General features: G+C 44.9%; 1 protein-coding gene across 1 annotated transcript in view; it reads left to right on the forward strand.

Moving 5' to 3' along the window:
* The first annotated feature begins 3,498 nt into the window (after positions 1 to 3,498).
* LOC149320392 (uncharacterized) overlaps positions 3,499 to 20,261 on the forward strand; it is a 35,824-nt gene continuing 19,061 nt past the window's right edge. The window contains exons 1-7 of the mRNA XM_089500464.1: positions 3,499 to 3,638; positions 5,231 to 5,437; positions 6,315 to 6,401; positions 11,273 to 11,359; positions 13,215 to 13,451; positions 14,370 to 14,456; positions 14,752 to 14,976. Coding sequence (XP_089356590.1) covers positions 3,624 to 3,638; positions 5,231 to 5,437; positions 6,315 to 6,401; positions 11,273 to 11,359; positions 13,215 to 13,451; positions 14,370 to 14,456; positions 14,752 to 14,976 — 945 coding nt within the window. The 5' untranslated portion in view covers positions 3,499 to 3,623. The remainder of the gene's footprint in view (positions 3,639 to 5,230; positions 5,438 to 6,314; positions 6,402 to 11,272; positions 11,360 to 13,214; positions 13,452 to 14,369; positions 14,457 to 14,751; positions 14,977 to 20,261) is intronic.

Raw genomic sequence — 20,261 nt, forward strand, 5'->3', positions numbered from 1 at the left:
AAGAAAAACCACAGTCCCTTGACCAAGTACACACTTCTGAGAAGTACAGTTGAACCCGAGGGCAAATCACTTCTTGTGAGTCCACCTTGACATGCTCAATATGCATAGCCATGTGAACCCATGTTCAGTGTGAAACCCAAAGAGTTTAGTTATGCAATAAGCCTCTGAAATATGCAAGAGGCAATGTTAAGTAAAGCCATGTTCAATGCTGAAATGTGCTGTTTGGAATGGGGGATGGGGGGTTGGCAAGAAAGGGAAAGTCCATTTCTGTCATCTGTCTAGGAATAATACCCAAATGTCCTCCATTTTGATCATGCCTAAGAAACATGCATTTATATTAACATTTTTTAAAAATCATCAAATTTTTCCGCATGTCCTCCATTTTTAAAAATGTGTCCTACATTTGAAAATGTTGTCCTATATTATTTAATTATTTATTTTTGGCTCCCCCTCCGGTTGTCTGGGGGACAGCAACCTGGCCCCCGGCTCAAAAAGGTTGCCTAACCCTGGCCATGAGTCTCTCAGCCTTCCCTGGAAGGCATCTGGTTGCCAGGTGAGCCTTTACGGAGTCACAGTCTTCTTCTTGAGATCCTTTGTAAGGGGCCTGCCATAGATGAAGATATAAAGTTTGAAAGCATGAAAAGAAACAGTGTGGCCTAGTAGGAAAAGCTGCCCTGGCTTTTTGCTTTTTTTCTACTCTGGGAACTATGGGAGGATGAGGGGCAGGAAAGAGCCCCTAGCTTGAGAAAAGAAACATTCTGCTATGCAAGGCAAGGCAAGGAAGTGGGGCAGAGGTGAGATTGTTCGGGGCGGAGATGCTCTCCTCTGATTCCATTGCAATCCTTTTTAAATTCCACTCCATTCCATTCAGGACTAACTCTACCTTCTGGCATCCCACAATAGTTCCCCATTCCTCCATGTGCCCCAGGAAGCCCCCCAGCCAAGTCCAGAGCTGTACACCCCTCACCACCTATCCAGCCAGTAAGGAGGTTCTTATTCCCCTTGAAACCCACCCCCCAAATATCTATGCCTTTTTTCCTCCTTCCTTCCCAGGAAAAAAGTGAGTTTGTCCCCCACTCCCATCCCAGGAGGAAAGAAAAACATCTGAGGCAAATGTGTGGAAGGGATAGGGGTGGGATCCTCTTCTGATCCTCCAGACAAGAGTTTGGCCTGCTTTCTGGAGTTGCAATCCTGCATTCCTTTCTCAGAAACCCATCTGACAAAGTCCAGAGAGGAGCAGTCCCTTCATCTGGATGAACCTCAAATTCACAGACGTGTGCATGCTCTCCAATTCTTCAGAATGCTTCCTCAGGGGAAAGGGTCACCAATTGGGGGTGGTTTGAGGAAGTATGGCAAATCTAAGAATTTATACTCCCATTTAAAATATCACAACAACTCTCTTTTTTATATTGCCTTTCTTATGAGAAAGGCATTAAATCCCAAGATCACCCAGCAAAGTGTGTTGTTTCAAACCCCTTCTCCTTTTGGAGACAATGCGGCCTCATGAGGAGGAGATCGAGGCACTGCTCTTGCATCCGTTAGAAATCTGCAAATCTCAAAATGGGCAAAATCAAAGTGTTACATCCAAAAAGCAGCTTCAGACAAGCTCAGGTTTGGCCCAGTGTGACCCTGGGGGGGGGGGCATGGGATGGTATCCTGTTTCTACACCTGTATCCCAACAGTTGAAAAAGAAATACTAAGAACATTCATGCTATGCCATACAGCATCTTCTCCATGGTACCTGAAGCATTATTTGGAGTGTTATTTTTTGATCTTACACTGACCCCTTTAAGAATTGCATATACAGCCTTACGATTTCCGTGTATGGCGACTGCTTACCTGAAAGGAAGATATAACAAAATTCCTGTGGCCCAAAGGTTTATATAGGCCTGAGGAAGCGGAAGACTTACAACATTATCTGCTGAAATGCTGCTCTCTATACATATCCCCAAGAAGACAAAGGCTATTAGGTTATATTCTCCATTCCCTTGCAAATCATTCACCTCTTAAGCAAATGTATGTACATAGTTTTTTCGGGTTACGTGGCCATGTTCAAGAAGAGTTTATACCTGACGTTTCACTGGCATCTGTGGCTGGCATCTTCAGAGAAATTTATATACTATTAGCAGGCAACAATGTATATACTATTGAGACGCTGGCAAAATTTGCTTTGGTTCCTATTAAGATAAGAGCTACATATCAAAAGCATTCATTTTAATAGCAAAGAATTTTATTGTGCTGGTTCTCTTAAAACGAATGTTGTGAATTTCTTAACATTTCTATATTCTTGACAAACTTGTTTCATTATTTGTATTTTGCATTTAATAGAATAGAATACGGTTGGAAGAGACCCAAGGGCCATCCACTCCAGACCCTTCACCATTTTAGTCCCCCTCCTTTGGACACATGGCTCCAGTTTCTCAACCTCCTTTTTGAATTGTGGTGCCCAGAACTGGACACAATATTCCAGGTGTCTAGCACAGAATAGAGTGGCACTATGACTTCCCTTCTAGACACTATACTGCTGCCAAATTTTAAAGTCATTCTGGCATTTGGCTTTTATTGAAGTCTATGGAATCATAACCTGTGCATAGCTTTTAGCAATGGAGTTCATATTAATAATAATAATAATATGTTTTATTTATATACCGCTATTCCAAAGATCATAGCGGTGAACAGCAAGTAAGCTAATTAGCAAGTAATTAATATCTTAAGAACATGAATTCATCCTTCCAGCATCTATGAGTCATGAGTCAACAGTGCGATGCAGCAGCTAAAAAGGCCAATGCGATTTTAGGCTGCATCAATAGAAGTATAGTGTCTAGATCAAGGGAAGTAATAGTCCCACTATATCCTGCTCTGGTCAGGCCCCACCTGGAATATTGTGTCCAGTTCTGGGCGCCACAATTCAAAAAGGACATTGAGAAACTGGAGCGTGTCCAGAGGAGGGCAACTAAAATGGTGAAAGGTCTGGAAACCTTGCCCGATGAACGACTTAGGGAGCTGGGGATGTTTAGCCTGGAGAAAAGAAGGTTAAGAGGTGATATGATAGCCGTGTTTAAATATTTGAAGGGATGTCCTATTGAGGAGGGAGCAAGCTTGTTTCCTGCTGCTCCAGAGACCCATCTGTCGATGGGGATGCTTTGCCTGAGAGTTCCTGCATGGCCGAATGGGGTTGGACTGGGTGGCCCTTTTTGGGGTCTCTATGATTCTATTCAACAAAGGCAAGAGGGGATCCTCACCAGAGAGGCCTCCCTCCCTCCCTCCCTCCCTCCTTCCTTCGGACCCTCCTTTTACCTCCTCCTCCTCCTTCCTCTCCATCCTCCTCTTTCTTCTTCCCCAAAGCCTTTTCCATTTCCCCCTCCCACCCAGAAAATCGAGGGGGACCCTTTCCGCGAAGGACCGGAAATGAGGTCAGAGGGCAAGTCCATTTCCTCCTCCCCACCTGAACAGTTTCCTTCTGCCGCTCTAGGAAGCGGGACTCGCTGGTCTGAGGACTCGGGGGGAAGAAGCAGCAGCAGGAGGAGCAGCAACTTTTCTCGCCGCCTTTTCTCCCTTTCCTACAAAGGTCGGGTTTGTCCCGGAAGGAAGGAAGGAAGGAAGGAAGGAAGGAAGGAAGGAAGATGGATCGATCCCAGGTGAAGGTGGTGGTGGAAATAAGCAAAGTAACAGACTTTGGAAGTGAGGGCTGCAATGGTCCCCAAACGGTGCCCTTTAAGAGATTTTGGACTTCAGATCCCAGAATCCCAGGCTATTGGCCAACATGGCTGAGGCTTCTGGGAGATGAAGTCCAAAATCCCTTAAAGGGCACCGTTTGGGAACCAGTCTGGACTAAACAAAATGAACTTCAGCAGAGGGAAATGTAAGATACTGTACGAAGGAGACTTTTATGTCTGAAAGGTCTCTAGGGAGACCACAAGTTGAAGATGAGTCAACAGTGCGATGCGGCAGCTAAAAAGGCCAATGCGATTTTATGCTGCATCAATAGAAGTATAGTGTCTAGATCAAAGGAAGTCATAGTGCCACTCTATTCTGCTTTAGTCAGGCCCCACCTGGAATGCTGTGTCCAGTTCTGGGCACCACAATTCAAAAAGGATGTTTTGGTGTCCCTCCTTTGGACACGCTCCAGTTTCTCAATGTCCTTTTTGAATTGTGGTGCCCAGAACTGGACACAATATTCCAGGTGGGCCAGACCAGAGCAGAATATAGTGGGACTATTACTTCCCTGGATCTAGACACTATACTTCTATTGATGCAGCCTAAAATCACATTGGCCTTTTTAGCTGCCGCATCGCATTGTTGACTCATCTTCAACGTATGGTCTACTTGGACTCCTCAGTCCCTTTCACACGCATAAGTCTCCTTAAGCCAGGTGTCCCCCATCCTATATCTATGTATTTCATTTTTCCACCTTAAATGCAGTACTTTACATTTCTCTGTGCTGAAATTCATTTTGTTACCTTTGGCCCAGCTTTCTAATCTATTGAGGTAATTTTGAATTTTGATCCTGTCCTCTGGAGTATTAGCTACTCCTCCTAATTTGGTGTCATCTGCAAATTTGATAAGCATGCCCTCTTTTCCTTAGTCCAAGTCATTGATAAAGATGTTGAATAGCACTGGGCCCAGGACAGAACCCTGTGGCACCCCATTGGTCACTTCTTTCTAGGATGATAAGGAGCCATTGTTGAGCACCCTTTGGGTTCAGCCAGTCAACCAATTACAAATTGCCTTGTCTAGCCCACATTTTACAAGCTTGTTTGCAAGAATGTCATGGGAAACCTTGCCAAAGGCCTTACTGAAATCAAGATATACTATATCCACAGCATTCCCTTCATCTACCAAGCTGGTAATTTTGTCAAAGAAAGAGATTAGATTTGTCTGGCATGACTTGTTTCTCTGAAACCCATGTTGACTTTTTGTGATTATGGCATTGCTTTCTAGATGTTCACAGACTCTCTGTTTAATGATCTGCTCCAGAATCTTTCCTAGAACTGATGTCAGACTAACTGGACGATAATTGTTGGGATCGTCTTTTTTTCCCTTTTTGAAGATGGGGATGACGTTTGCCCTCCTCCAGTCTGCTGGGACTTCTCCTGTTCTCCAGGAGTTTGCAAAGATTATAGGTGTCTTGGTCTGAGTGTGTTGATGAAGGGCACTTTTCTCTTTCTGCCTCTCCATTTAATTGGTGATTTAAAATTTAAATTTAATTTAAATTCTTTAAATCATCCAGGTAAATGATTCCAAGACATGCAATACCATAGTCAAATGGAGCAGAGAGAAAAAGCCAGTGAGTCAGCAAGAGGACGGAGTCACAATGAGTACACAAGGTGCAGGAGTCCACCAGCCTTCTACTTCTTCTCCAGCAGCAGCCCAGGAGAAAATTTATGGCACAGAACCACTGAAGAGAGGACGAGGGAGACCTAGAAAGCAGCTAGAAGTCAGTATATCTCTTCCCCCCATGCGCACACACACACACACACACACACACACACACACTTTGCTCACCCATAGATGTGTGTCTGGCAAAGAGGCTGTGGGACACAGGCTTGCACATTCCCCGTGGATAGGAACACTCTTGGACTTTTTGGCAGTGTATGGTGATGAGTGTTTGTTGTTGCTGCTCCTCTATTCTGATGTCAGTTGTGGGTGCAATTTGGTGGCTAGCTCCAGTGACTAAGAGAGTGGCGCGCACACACCCCTGGCAAGCTGGAAAAATGGAGTTTGTAAGGCTTCTGTGTTTGTGTATAAATACTTTTTGGCCACAGGAGGGAACCATTTACGTGTGAGTGTGTGTGTACACTATTATTTTACTTCCTTTCTTCTTTGAGAAAGTAAAAAAGAAAGAGATAAACAGCGACCAAGTGGAGGGAAGCAAAGATGAATGGGACCCAGGCTTTCTTTTCCTTTGCCTTGTCTCGGTCTTGTGTGTGTAAATAACAACTATCTTGCATAGGCTGTGCCCTCTTCAATCCAGTTCTGCCTGCCTTACCTCCGCACCTCTCCTGTACCTGACAAGGCAGTCTGAGCTCCTTGGGATTCCAAGAATTTCTCCTTCTCTTGGAATGATGCTGGATTTTTGAAAATTATCTGTTGGATAATTGGATGCAACCAATTAAGATTACAGTTGCTGCAGAGCCCATGTGGATAAGCTAAAAAGTAGATGGTCACAGTGTAACATTCTTTGCACATTAATGATTGTCTCCCCACTTCTCTTTATTTTGTTTCATATTTAAAACCACTCAGTGACAGTTAGATTTGTACTGTTGTATCTTTGTTAAAATCTTTGCCTTAATGGCATGTCTTCCTGTACTTAGGAACCAACGGGAAAGCCGTCTCCTAAAAGACCAAGAGGAAGACCAAAAGGAAGCACAAACATGAGTCCATCTCAAGCAGCTCAGAAGGTGAGATTATGCCAAAGCAGAAGTTTTGCTCGGATTATTATCCACACATTATTTAGAACAGCAGAGTTTGTCCCCTTTTAATATTGCTTCATGTTAGAATGTTGTAGGAAAATTCTGGATATTTTAAGCACAGTTTTCCTTTAAAAACAAAACCTTTATATACATGTATGCTCTTCTGTATTCAGAACAGTATCTGTAAGAAATAAATATTTACTATTGTGAATAGCTGAAGTAGTAATCATTTTTTAATTTCTCAAATCTGATTTTAGTTGGAAAGAGTGAAAATACAAGCTATTTTGTTTTAATAGTACTGTGATCAGGCTGTAACATTTTATTCTCATTAATAGTTCTGTCCACCTTTTTATTTTTCTTCCATGTTTAAAACAGAATCACTCAGTAACACAGTTGGATGTGTGCTATTGCTTGTATTTAGGAATTTTGCAGCAATCCCTGCCTCACTAGCATGTCTTTGCTTACAAATTAGCTTACAGTTGTAAACCACTTAGATGTTATGAGGCGATATATAAATCATAGAATCATAGAATCATAGAGTTGGAAGAGACCACTAGGGCCATCCAGTCCAACCCCCTGCCATGCAGGAAATCCAAATCAAAGCATCCCTGACAGATGGCCATCCAGCCTCTGTTTAAAGACCTCTAAGGAAGGAGACTCTATCACCTTCCGAGGGAGTGCATTCCACTGTTGAACAGCCCTTACTGTCAGGAAGTTCCTCCTAATGTTCAGGTGGAATCTCTTTTCCTGTAGCTTGCATCCATTGTTCCGGGTCCTGTTCTCTGGAGCAGCAGAAAACAAGCTTGCTCCCTTTTCAACATGACATCCTTTCAAATATTTAAACAGGGCTGTCATATCACCTCTTAACCTTCTTTTCTCCAGGCTAAACGTCCCCAGCTCCCTAAGTCGTTCCTCATAGGGCATGGTTTCCAGACCCTTCACCATTTTTGTCGCCCTCCTTTGGACACGCTCCAGTTTCTCAATGTCCTTTCTGAATTGTGGCGCCCAGAACTGGATACAGTATTCTAGGTGGGGCCTGACCAAAGCAGAATACAGTGGCACTATTACTTCTCTTGATCTAGACACTACTTTTATTGATGCAGCCTAAAATTGCATTGGCCTTTTAAGCTGCCGCATCACACTGTTGACTCATGTTTAACTTGTGGTCTACTTGGACTCCTAGATCCCTTTCACACGTAGTTTCATTCAGCCAGGTGTCCCCCATCCTATATTTGTGCATTTTATTTTTCTGCCCTAAGTGCAATACCTTACATTTCTCCGTGTTGAATTTCATTTTGTTAGCTGTGGCCCAGCTTTCTAGTCTATTCAGGTCATTTTGGATCTTGATCCTGTCCTCTGGGGTATTAGCTATTCCTCCTAATTTGGTGTCATCTGCAAATTTGATAAGTATGCTCCCAATTCTGTCATCCAGGTCATTGCTAAAGATGTTGAATAGCACTGGGCCCAGGACAGAGTCCTGTGGGACCCCACTGGTCACTTCTCTCCAGGATGAAAAGGTGCCATTGTTGAGCACCCTCTGGGTTCAGCCGGTCAACCAGTTACAAATCCATGTAACAGTTATCTTGTCTAGTCCACATTTTACAAGCTTGTTTGCAAGAATGTCATGGGAAACCTTGTCAAAGGCCTTACTGAAATCAAGATATACTATATCCACAGCATTCCCTTCATCTACCAAGCTGGTAATTTTATCAAAGAAAGAGATTAGATTTGTCTGGCATGACTTGTTTCTCTGAAACCCATGTTGAGTTTTTGTGATTATGGCATTGCCATCTAGATGTTCACAGACTCTCTGTTTAATGATCTGCTCCAGAATCTTTCCTGGTATTGATGTCAGACTAACTGGACGATAATTGTTGGGATCCTCTTTTTTCCCCTTTTTGAGGATGGGGACAACGTTTGCCCTCCTCCAGTCTGCTGGGATCTCTCCTGTTTTCCAGGGGTTTTCAAAGATCATTGCCAATGGCTCTGATATTACATTTGCCAGTTCTTTTAATACCCTTGGATGGAGTTCATCTGGTCCCGGAGACTTAAATTCATTTAGATTAACAAGGTGTTCCTCTACTATCTCTTTACTTATTCTGTGCTGAAATTCCCCTGTTCTGTCCTCTGCTCCATTATCCTCAGGTTGAGCACCCTTTGCCTTTTCTGAGAAGACTGAGGCAAAGAAGGTGTTGAGTAATTCTGCCTTTTCTCTGTCCCCTGTTAACATTTTGCCATCCTCTCGACGCAGTGGCCCTACCATTTCCTTCTTCTTACTTTTGCTGTGGACATATCCAAAAAAAAGCCCTTTTTGTTGTCTTTAACCTCTCTAGCAAGTCTGAGTTCATTCTACGCTTTAGCTTTTCTGACTTTACCCCTACAAATGCCTGCTATTTCTTTGAATTCCTTTTTCGTGATTTCCCCCTTTTTCTATTTCTTATACATGCTCCGTTTAAAACTTAGCTCAGTTGAAAGTTCCTTAGTCATCCATCCTGGTTTCTTGAGACTTCTCCCGTTTTTCTTTCTCACTGGAACTGTTTGAAATTGTGCCTTCAGTATCTCCCTTTTGAGAAAGTCCCATCTGTCCCGAACTCCTTTATCTTTCAGTATTTCTGACCAGGGAATCGCCCTCAATACTTCTCTAAGTTTACTGAAATTCGCTCTCCTAAAGTCTAGAATGTGTGTTTGACTATGCCTGGCTTCTCCTTTCCACTGTATTACAAACTCCAGGACAACATGGTCACTTCCACCTAATGATCCCACCACTTGCACCCCATTAACCAAGTCATCCTTGTTGGTTAGGATCAGATCTAAAATAGCTGACCCCCTTGTTGCCTCTTCCACCTTTTGGACAATGAAATTGTCTTCCAGGCAAGTGAGGAATTTGCTAGACCTTGAGGATTTGGCTGAGTTTGACTTCCAGCAAATATCAGGATAGTTGAAGTCACCCATCACTACTACATCTCTCCTTTCTGAGTGTGTGGTCATCTGTTCTAGAAAGATATCATCCAATTCCTTAGTCTGACTTGGGGGTCTGTAGTAGACTCCCACCATAACATCCTTGTTGTTTCCCTCCCCTTTGATTCTTATCCAGATGCTCTCCACCTGGCTTCTAGTACTGATGTCCTGGATCTCTTCACTGGTGTAAATATCTCTGACATATAGTGCTATTCCTCCTCCTTTCCTGTTTGGCCTATTTTTAAAAAAAGGTTATACCCCTCTATTTCCACATTCCAATCATGAGACTCATCCCACCAGTTTTCAGTGATGCCTGTTATATCATATTTGCTTTGCTGTACTAGGAGTTCGAGTTCATCTTGCTTATTTCCCATGCTCTGTGCATTAGTGTAGAGGCATCACAGACCATGGGTCCCTTTTACTTGCTGCCTGTGCAAGTTTTTTGCCTCCCACTGTTGGGTCCTTGCACTTTTTTTCTTGTTTCCTCTATGTCAGTTTGACTATTTTCGCCATCCCTTTCGCCTTCCTTAATATTGTCTCCCTTCCCCTCGGAACTCAGTTTAAAGCTCTCCTGGTCAAGTTCTTGAGACTGTTGGCAAAAACATTTCTTCCAACTTGCGTGAGATGCAACCCATCCGTTGCAAGAAGTCCCTCCTCATGGAACCGCAGCCCATGATCGAAGAATCCAAATCCTTCTCGGCGGCACCATCTGCGGAGCCAGTTGTTCACATCTGCTATTTTCCTCTCCCTTCCTGGACCATGCCCTTCAACTGGCAGAAGAGACGAGATGACAACCTGTACATCCATTCCTTTCAGCTTCCTACCAAGCGCCTCTTAATCCCTTTTGATGTCCTGAAGGCTGTGTCTTGCAGTATCATTAGTTCCCACGTGGACCAAAAGGAAGGGGTATTGGTCAGTAGGCTTGACCAGTCTTGTCAGCCTCTCTGTCACATCACGGATCTTTGCACCTGGAAGACAACACACCTCTCGAGATATCTTGTCAGGCCTACAAATCACTGCTTCTGTACCCCTCAGCAAGGAGTCCCCCACTACGACCACACGCCTCCTCCGAGGCTTAGCAGCGACTGTTTCCTCGGGTGGGACTCTCAGGCTCCCCTGCTCTGTCCCTGAAGTCTGTCCATGCTGCTCTTCTTCATCCTCCTTGATAAGGGAAAGAACTTCGAATCGATTCTCTAGCTGCAAGCTCCCCGAACAATTCCTTCTTGGCTTACTTCTCTTTGTGACATTCCTCCAGCTGTCTGCCTCCTCTGTTTGGCGAGTGACCTCTTCCACCCTAGCATCTTCCTCTGCGTGGTACTCATCCAAGATGGTTAGTTCTATTGAGTCCAGGAAATCCTCTTGTTCCCTAATATGCTGAAGTGTAGCTACTCTGGACTCCAGCTGCTGCACTTTCTCCTCCAAGAGTGCTACCAACTTGCACTTGGTGCATGTGAAGTTCTCCACTTCTGTAGGCATGAAGAGAAATATCCCACAAGAGTTGCAGGTGACTGCAGCAGATCCCTCGTTGTCCATACTGCAAAGTCTTTAGTAATGACTATAACAGTCAATCTAGTGGGAATACTACTTTAAAGGAATGTCCTGGCTGCTATCTTACACTTAAAGGCAAGGTTCTGTTTCAATATCTGACTCTAACCTGATGCCACTTGAGTAGAATTGTTGAGTTAAAGAAAATGAAAATTCTGGAAGGCTCTGGAAGGTGTTATATAAAGCTAGTCTGCTAGCTCTGCCCCTTGTGACACACAGATGTGACTCACAGAAGCTCCGCCCCTTCAGCAACAAGCACACGGCCTCAATATGGCTGCCCAGCTGCTCCTCTCCTTCTCCTCTCTCTGGCCGGACTCAAATAAAGCTTGTTTGTTTGTTTGGCTTCCTATATTTAGGAACCAATGAGAGAGCCATTTCCTAAAAGACCAAGAGGAAGACCGAAAGGAAGCAAAAGGAAGGGTCCATCTAAAGCATCTCAAAGGGTGAGATTACTCCAATGCAAAAGATTTGCTTGGATCATTATCTACTCATTAGCCAGTAACCACAGGATTTATCATATTTCTGAATTTCAGTGGTTGTGCCCTTTTAATAATATTTTGTATTGGAATGTTGTAAGAGAATCCTGGATATCTTAGGGGCAGTTTTCCTTGTTTGATTTTTTAAAAACAATTAAACCTTTATTTTCATGTATGTTCTTCTGTATTCAGGGCTGTACTCTAGAAGAAATAAATGTACCTTTTGTGAAATGGGAACATTCTGAGGGTCTTTTCTTCAAGGTTCCTTATAGCCGGCAAGGGAGTGAGCCAGCCATCGGGTGGGAGGGGAGCAAAAAGGGGAAAGCCAGTGAGCACAGAGGGAAGGAGGAAGAGAGAATACAGCCCTGGTGAGTGAAAGGAGTCCAGATGAGCACATGAGGGGAAAGAGCCATCCAGGCTTTCATTTCTTCTGTGGCAATTGCCCAGAAGCAACCTGCCAACACAGAATGGCTGAATAGGTGAGAAGGGAGACTTAGAAAGTAGCCACAAGGCACCTGACACACACACACACTTCACTCAACCTAATGACCCATAGTTACGTATCTGATGAAGCGGCAGAGTGATTTAGGTCTGGCAGATAAGAAGCTCTTGGACTTTTTGGTGACATGTGGTAGTTGTGCTGGAGATGTTTAGCCTGGAGAAGAGAAGGTTAAGAGATATGATAGCCCTGTTTAGATACTTAAAGGGATGCCATATTGAGGAGGGAGCAAGCTTGTTTTCTGCTGGATGGCCATCTGTCAGGTATGCTTTGATTGAGATTTCCTGCATGGCAGGGGGTTGGACTGGATGGCCCTTCTGGTCTCTTCCAACTCTATGATTCTGTGTGTTTACTGCTGCTCTTGTGGCAGCAAGTGTGTGTGTATTTTGATAGCCTTAAATATTTAAGACTTCCATTAAAAAAAACCCTGCATTTAATTAATCCAACAGTCTCCTTTAATCCAAATGAAATATTCATTCTTTGGAATGTACATGTAGGTTCAATTATTATCCACATATTAGCCAGTAATCACATTTTTAACCTTTGAACTGGCAAACTGAGTGAGGGTGAAGGGTAAACTGATACACTCAAAATGTGAGTTGGGCTAAATGAGCATTTTTTCTGATTTTCACAAAGCATGTTATGAGAATGCATATAAAAATGCATCCATTGAAAAAAGCACATTGAAATGTTCACAAAAATGTTTCATGTGGAGAAAGTCCCATTGCCTGACTGGTCCCAACATGCATGTTCCAGTTCGCCAATCCCACTGAAAGGAGCACTAAGGGACATAACACTCCTTTTTAGATGTGTTCCCCCTTCGGCTTACAAAGCAGCAGGAGCTCAGCCCATCAAAGGGCTGCAGAGATCCTAACTCACTTTCTGCTCTTCAGAAGCCTTTCCCACTCAACCAGCTACCCACTTACACTTCCTACCAACTCTCTCAGCACACACTCACTCACACTCACACTGACACCTTTTGCTTCCTTCCATGAGAAAGAGTAAATTGCTTCATCTTCCTGCCTTTTCCATCTTGATACTAAATTGTAAAACAAAGGATTCCACTTCCCCCCTCCTCAGATGGGGCAACAGCCAGCAGGACCATCTTCATCACCAACACCACTATCATTGCTGCTGCAGCCACTGCTGCCACTACTGCTGCTGCTGCCACTGTTGCTGCCGCTTCCTCCTCCCCCCTTACCCCTTCTCTTTTGGCATTACCAAGACATCTGATGCAGTGGTTGTCGTGATGCTTCTGCTGCTGTTGCAAGAGGGTGGGGTGGGCAGAGGGAAATCAACAAGATCACCTCCTGTTTCTTTCAGGTGCCTGACAGCCAGCGAGGAAAACATCACTCTATCGGGCATGAAGGGAGCAAGAGGGGGAAAAGGCTAGTGAGCAGGCAAGTGAGTGAGCAACCCCAACTAGCGAACGGAGTCACAAAGAGCACACAAGGTGCAGGAGCCAAACAGCCTCTGACTTCCACAGCAGCAGCCCAGCAGCAACCTGCCAGCATAGAACCTCCGAAGAGGGGACGAGGGAAACCTAGGAAGCAAACACAGGTGAGTATAGCTCTTTCCTTCCAACCACACACACATTTTGCTCAACCTTACCTCCCATAAATGTGTGCCCGGCACACAGACTGTGGGGCATGGCAATGCATGTACCTGCTGAGTCCAGGAGTAATCAGCAGAAAAGGGAAGCTCAGTCTTTTGGGCAGCATGTGGTGGTTTGTTGCTGCTGCTGTTCTGGCAACAGTGGGTGCAGTTTGGTGGCTAGCTCTGGTGAGGAAGTCAGAGGAACTCACACACCTGAGAAAGCTGGGAAAATGGGGTTTGTGAGGTTTGTGTGTGTGTTTTGTGGGGGGAAATCCATGTTGGTTGCAGGAGGAAATGTGTGTGTGAGCATGTGGATTGTTTTCCTTCTTTCTTTTTAAAAAGCACAAATCTCATCACCACCTTCAGAAAGAAAGAGAGAATGGATGAAAGGAAAAGAAGAATGGGACCCGAGCTGTCTTTCCCTTTTCTGTGTCTCAGTCTTGTGTGTGTGTAGAGCAAATATCCCACAGGTTGTTGCACTCTTCAGTTCTTCTTGATCTCACTTCATCCCTCTTTACACCCCTGAAAAGACAGGGTGAAATCCAGAAATATTTTGTACTTCTCATAATAAACAGGCTGATGGAGATACCAAGGCTTTTCTAATGCTTTTGGAAATATGTTGATTTTTTAAAAATATTATCTGCATGGATGCAACCAATTAAGACTGCAGTTGCTGCTTTCCAGAGCTGGGAAAAGCTAAAGACTGGACAGTCACAATGCACATTTTAGTCATATTAAAGTTTCTATTCTCCCTTCTCTTTATTTGCTTTCACATTTAAAACTAAATGATTGATTTAATGGCACAGTTGAATTTGTGCTGTTGCTGGTATTTAGTATCTTTGCTGAAATCCTTGTCCCAATAACATGTCTTCCATTGTGTAGGAACCAAAAGAAGAGTCATCTCCTGAAAAACCAAGAGGAAGACCTAAAGGAAGCAAAAGCAAGAGTCCATCTCAAGCAGCTCAGAAGGTGAGGTTACTCCAAAGCAAAATATTTACTTGGGTTATTATCCACTCATTAGCCAGTAACCATGGGTTTTCACATGTTTAACCTCTGAACTGCAGAGTCTGTGTTCTTTTATTATTATTTCACATTGGAATGTTGTAGAGAGAACCGTGGGCATGTTACAGGCCCTTTTCCTTATTACATCTTAATACACACACACACACACACACTATGTTCTTCTGTATTCAGGATTGTACTCTAGAAGAAAGAAACCTTTAGTGCTGTAAAATTGGAACTTTCTGAATGTCTTGTCTTCAAGGTGCCATACAGCAGGCGAACCAGTGGGCAGGAGGGGAGCAATAGAGGGGGAAAACTAAGTGGACAAGAAAGAGAACAATCCTGCCAAGAGAATGGAGTCTTGATGAGTACACAAGATGAAGGAGCCAGCCAGCCTTCAACTTCTTCTGTACCACCAGCCCAGGAGCAACCTGCCAGCACAGAACCATCGAAGAGGGGACGAGGGAGACCTAGGAAGCAGCCACAAGTCAGTATATCTCTTTTCTCTCTGCTACACACACACTTTGCTCAACCTTACCACCCATAGGCTCAGCAATGGAAGTTAGGATTTCAAGGGATTGCACAGAAGGAAGTACAACTCACCCCCAGTTTTTTTCTTCATTGTCTCTCCCAGTGTTGTGTAAGTGGGGCAGATCTCTTGTGTCTCCTTTGGAAGGGTAGTGGGTCAGCTACAGTAACATCTTATGGAGGTATATACTCAGAAGAAACCCTCCTCTCTCCAATGAATTCGGTGGGACTTATTCCCTGGTAGGAGTGTACAGGATTGCAATCTTCTGTGTCATAAAAGTTTTCCAATTCTGAAAAAATGTTTAAAAATACTGCATTTAATTAGTTCTTCAGCCAGTCTTTTTTCTTGGGATCCTCTGTAAGAGACCTGCTAGAGATGCAGTTTTAAGGTTTGTAAGGAGAGAGGGAGAGGGAGAGGGAGAGGGAGGGAGAGAGAGAGAGACCCTCCACCTCAAAATCAACCTCATCCTCATCATCACATTTTGCTAAGTAAGGAGACTGGGTACAAGTGAAATTATTTGGACCCCAGTTTGTTTCCCTTTCAGATGCAGAAACACTCTCCTCTGCCTTCTCCTTCCACCACTCTCCCTTTCAAATTGTATTCCTTTGCATTCATGGCCAACCTGGCTTTCTTGCATCCCATAATAGTCCCCATCTCTTTGAAGCCCCTGTGAAATATCTCAGCCCATTGGAGTCAAGAGAGGAGACCTTGCAGTTGGGGAAGCACTGATGCCTTTTGTGGAGGACAAGAGGAGAGAGGTCAAAGCTCCATCCTTAGGGGAGACCCTCTAGCCTCCCCACCACTACCAGCAACACCACTGAGGGGGGGGGGGGCTCCTACACTCCTTCCCTCTTATGCAAGAATCACATTTGGGGGTTTCCATGCCAAAAAAGCCAGCAGATAATTTATTTCATACCTTCCAGAATTGCTCCTTGGGATTAGATGTAGTCTTCTACATGCAAGCCTTGTTTTCTCTTGACACCAAGTTCACCATCAGTTTCAACACCTGCAAGTTTCCACTAAGTGTGGCTTTCAGGTTGCCAGTGTGACTGGATGAAGCCCTTCGTTGTGGGTCCCACAAGCTACTAATTTGCCCTTTTGGTAGCCAGAGTGGCTCTGGGATTTTTTTTCTCTTGCCCTACCTAATGGCTGACACAACACTTCAATAAAGTGTTCAGTCACTCTTATTCTGATTATCAAATCCCTTAATTCTCACTTTATATTATTATTATACAATTAAAAAACTGCTGGAGAATGAGGAGGAGAGCCTCCCTGCTTGAAAAGAATTTTGTTGAGAAATAAGGGAGAGGGATGGAATAGTCCAGAGTGCTGTTTGTCCTCTAAGATGATTTAGCTCAAAGATGGAAACAGAGGCTGGAAATGGGGGTTTAAAATACCTCCTCATTTGGGCTGGCCTTGCTGCTGATATTTGAAAGCAGGGCTTCTTTTCCCATCCACTGAGATTTTGGCTGGACCCTCTTCTTAGGAGGCCAAGGGGAAGGGGAGTTGTTATTAAATATACACTGTCTCATTATGTGTGTGTGTGTGTGTATTTTAAAAAGAGTTCCCCCCCCCTTCAAAATAGCTCAAGAATTATTTGTGGGTCTTCACTTTAACTCATGATGACCATATGAATGAGAGACCTCCAAGAGAGGCAGTCATCAGCCTACTCAGGTCTTGCAAACTCAGAGCAACCCAGGCTCTTTGTTGTTGTTAACTGCTCTGAAGTTGTCCACTACTCATGGCTACCCTATGGATGAGACTTCTCCAATACTCCCTATCCTCCATTACTCTGCTTAGGGCCTGCAAATCCATACCCATGACCTCTCTGATTGAGTCTGTCCATCTGGCAAGCGATCTTCCTCTCTTTCAGCTGTCCTCTACTTTTTCCTAGCATTATTGTTTTTCCCTAGTGAATCCTGCCTTCTCATGATGTTGCCAAACTATGACAGCCTCAGTTTGATCATCATAGCTCCCAAGGAAATTACAGGCTTTATTTGCTGAATGACCTATTTGTTTCTTTTTGGCTGACCACAGTATCTTCAACACTCTTCTCCAACTCCACATCTCACATATGCTGATTTTCCTCTTATCTGCCTTCTTCACTATCCAACTTTAACATCTGTATGTGATGGTGGAGAATACAGTGGTTTGGCCAATTTCCCAGCAGACAGGGTCCTAACCTCTTGTATTCTGGGTTTAGCTCCTCCTATTTGCTCCTGTAGGCAGGGACAATAAACAAAAGACCGGCCCCTATATAGGGAGGAGCTAGCCCCCCTGAGCCCCAGTCTTGTTCCTGCCTATGCTCCTAGCAGGATGTGTCTCTTCGAGCCAGCAAGGTTTTTCCTTTCTCCGAAAGCGGTTTGAGAGTTTCTTGGCCTTCTCTTCTTCTCCTCTCTCCTGCCTTTCCCCCCTTCCTTGGTGGTGGCTATGGCAGAGGACCCCAAGAGCACTGGCTAAGGGTCATCCTTAGCTCAGGCTTCCCTAGCTCAGGGTCTGCCAGCACAACAGAGGGAGCTGGCTTCAGAGGGAGACCCATTGGATTGTGTTTGCTGTTGCTCTGCAGCTTCTTCACTACTGCCTTGGGAGCATGAAGAAGGACTTAATATGGCAAGGGCTCCCAGGATTGGAGAAAGGTCTTGGCTTTGCCAATGATTCTCTCTCTTCTCCAGAGCTTCCCCCTTTCATGGTGGGAGCACAAGAGATTTCTGCAAACAGCATTGCAGCACATGGGAGCTGCGGAAACAGATGGTGAGGGGTATCCCCTCCATATCTCTGTTTCTCCACATCACCACTGCCCAGCCTGTTTAAGGCCAAGGATAAGTGAGGAAACTGGCCAGAAGTCATGGAAACTTTCCTGCTCAGCCCATTGGGGCCAGAGTTCAGAGGACAGGCCAGCCAAAAGCCATGGCAAAGGATTTCTCTGCATCACCTCTGCCCAGCCTGAAACAGGGCCAAGGTCAGAGAGGCAAGCCAGCCAGAAGACACAGGAGAAGGGTGAGTACCAGGGGCCCTCTCTCTCCAGCCACCAAATAACTTTGCCAGACCTAATGCCCTCGCTCAGGGCAGGCATTGCCATGAGGCCTCTGCCATGGCCATTGCAGACACTATGCCTAGCATAAGGTTTGGGACTCTGCCAGGAGGGCAGATGGGGGCATAAACACTTGGTCTCCCCCTTCCTTCCCATCTCTGGCCCCAATGGCACCCAGGACCCCAACAGGTGTGGGGGATCCTTTTGCAGACTGAGAAACACATGGTGGTGTTGCCAGGGCTCCTGCACCTTCATTTTGAATTCTTATAATGAGATGGTCTATAAGGAGGCAGAGGACCCCTCCTCTATGTTGTACAGCCGCATCGCTGTAAAGCAGTGGTTCCCAACCTTTCTAATGTCTTGCGAGACTCTGTATGCAAGTGGTGGACCATGTTAAGAACTGCATTAGGCACACTTAAGCTGCTGCCACACTGCAGAATTAAAGCAGTTTGACACTGCTTTCACTCTCATCACTCTATCCTAGGGAATCCTGGGATTTGTAGTTTGTTGTGGTGCCAGGGCTGGGCTTTGAAATCTCAGGCATAAGGGAGGCAAAAGGCTTGGGCTGCATCTACGCTGGAGAAATAATCTGGTTTGAGACCACTTTAACTGCCTCGGCTCAATGCTATGGAATTCTGGGAATGGTGGTTTGTTCCAGCACAACAGCAGAATGGCAGTTAAACCCCTGGAAAGCTCTGACCACGGTGACGATGACCAATGCCCTCACCCCAAAATATAGGGCACTCAAGCAAAAAAAGCAGGACATGACCAAAAATAAAAGCTAAAAACACCCATGTGATTATAAACTCATGCTTCTTAGCCATGATTCAAATGGAGGACATTTTGAAATTTGACAGGAGAGGACATATCCTGAAAAAGGAGGAGGATGTCTGGTCACCTTGTCTCTGGTCCAAAACACACTGCAGAAATAAAACATAGCTGGACTGAAATGCCCAGAGTTCCACACTGAAGAAATAATGCAGTTTGAAAGTGACTTAACTGTCCTGGGTTAGTGCTGGGGAATGCTGGGAATTGTAGTACACTGTGGCCCCAGAACTATCTCTGACAGGGAGTCCCATAACCCTCCAAACATAGTTGAACTGCAATGACCAGAATTCCTCACCAGGTGCATCCACACTGAGGAAATGGTCCAGTTTGAGACTGGTCAGTGCTGGGGAATCCTGGGAATTGTAGTCTATTGTGGCCTCAGAGCCATCTCTGACAGAGAAGTCTCAATGTCTCCCAAACACTAGCATTCCCAGGATTCCCTAGCATTGAGTTAAAGCAGTCTCAAAGTGGGTTATTATTCCTGCAGTGTGTGAGAGAGATATAAAGGCTAGGGACTGGATTCATTCCTTAACTCACAAAAGGAGGATCCCTGTGTCCAAAACACACTGCTTGAACTGCCAGGGCTCAGTGCTATGGAATCCTGGGAACTGTAGTTTATTGTGGACAGAGAAGGGTATATGCCTCACAGACACCAGAGTTCCAGAGCATTGAGCCGGGGCAGTGAAAGGGGTCTCAAAGTGCAGTGTGTGTGTGAGAAAGAGAGAGAGGGAGAGAGAGAGAGAAAAGCGAGGGAATGTGAATGAGGAGCTCACCTGGGCTGAGGAGGAGGAGGAGCCAAGGGAAGTGGCCAGGACCATCCGGAGGAGCCCCTGCTTTTTCCTCATGATCGCAGCCTCTCCCTTCCACTGCAGGCCCCAAAGAGCCAAACTGCCAGCAAAAGGCTCTGCTGTCAGGCACCGCCTCCTCCTCGCCCAAAGTGTCCCTTCTGCCTCCCTCTCAGCCCTGAGAGGCTATTGGAGAGGCAGCTCTAGGCTCCCCCACCACACACACACACTGCCTCACTGCTGGTCCTAGGCGACCCCTGTGAAAGGGTCTGGAGACCCCCAAAGTGTTGTGGAAAACTGATAAAACACTGCAAGTTCTTCCACTTGACTCACAGCAAACCCGGTCTGACAGAATCAGAAAGGAGGGGACCAAAGATGAATTTGCAAAACACAGATTGTTTATTTTAGACAGCTGTCACTCAGGGAGGAATTCACATTCCAACAAAGATCCCAGAGCCCCGAAAAAAGGAAAATGGCTCCTTTATATAGGATAGAAACAAAGAACTCTAGCTGGCATATCCCATTGGATATGGTAAAAGTTAAACATATAGGGTTTTCGTACAATCAGGGTACAGATACATGAATACATTAAAGGTACA

Source organism: Sceloporus occidentalis, unplaced genomic scaffold, assembly GCF_023333645.1.
Source record: "Sceloporus occidentalis isolate IW3139 unplaced genomic scaffold, rSceOcc1.0.p SCAF_1, whole genome shotgun sequence".
In the NCBI taxonomy this organism is placed as follows: Eukaryota; Metazoa; Chordata; class Lepidosauria; order Squamata; family Phrynosomatidae; genus Sceloporus; species Sceloporus occidentalis.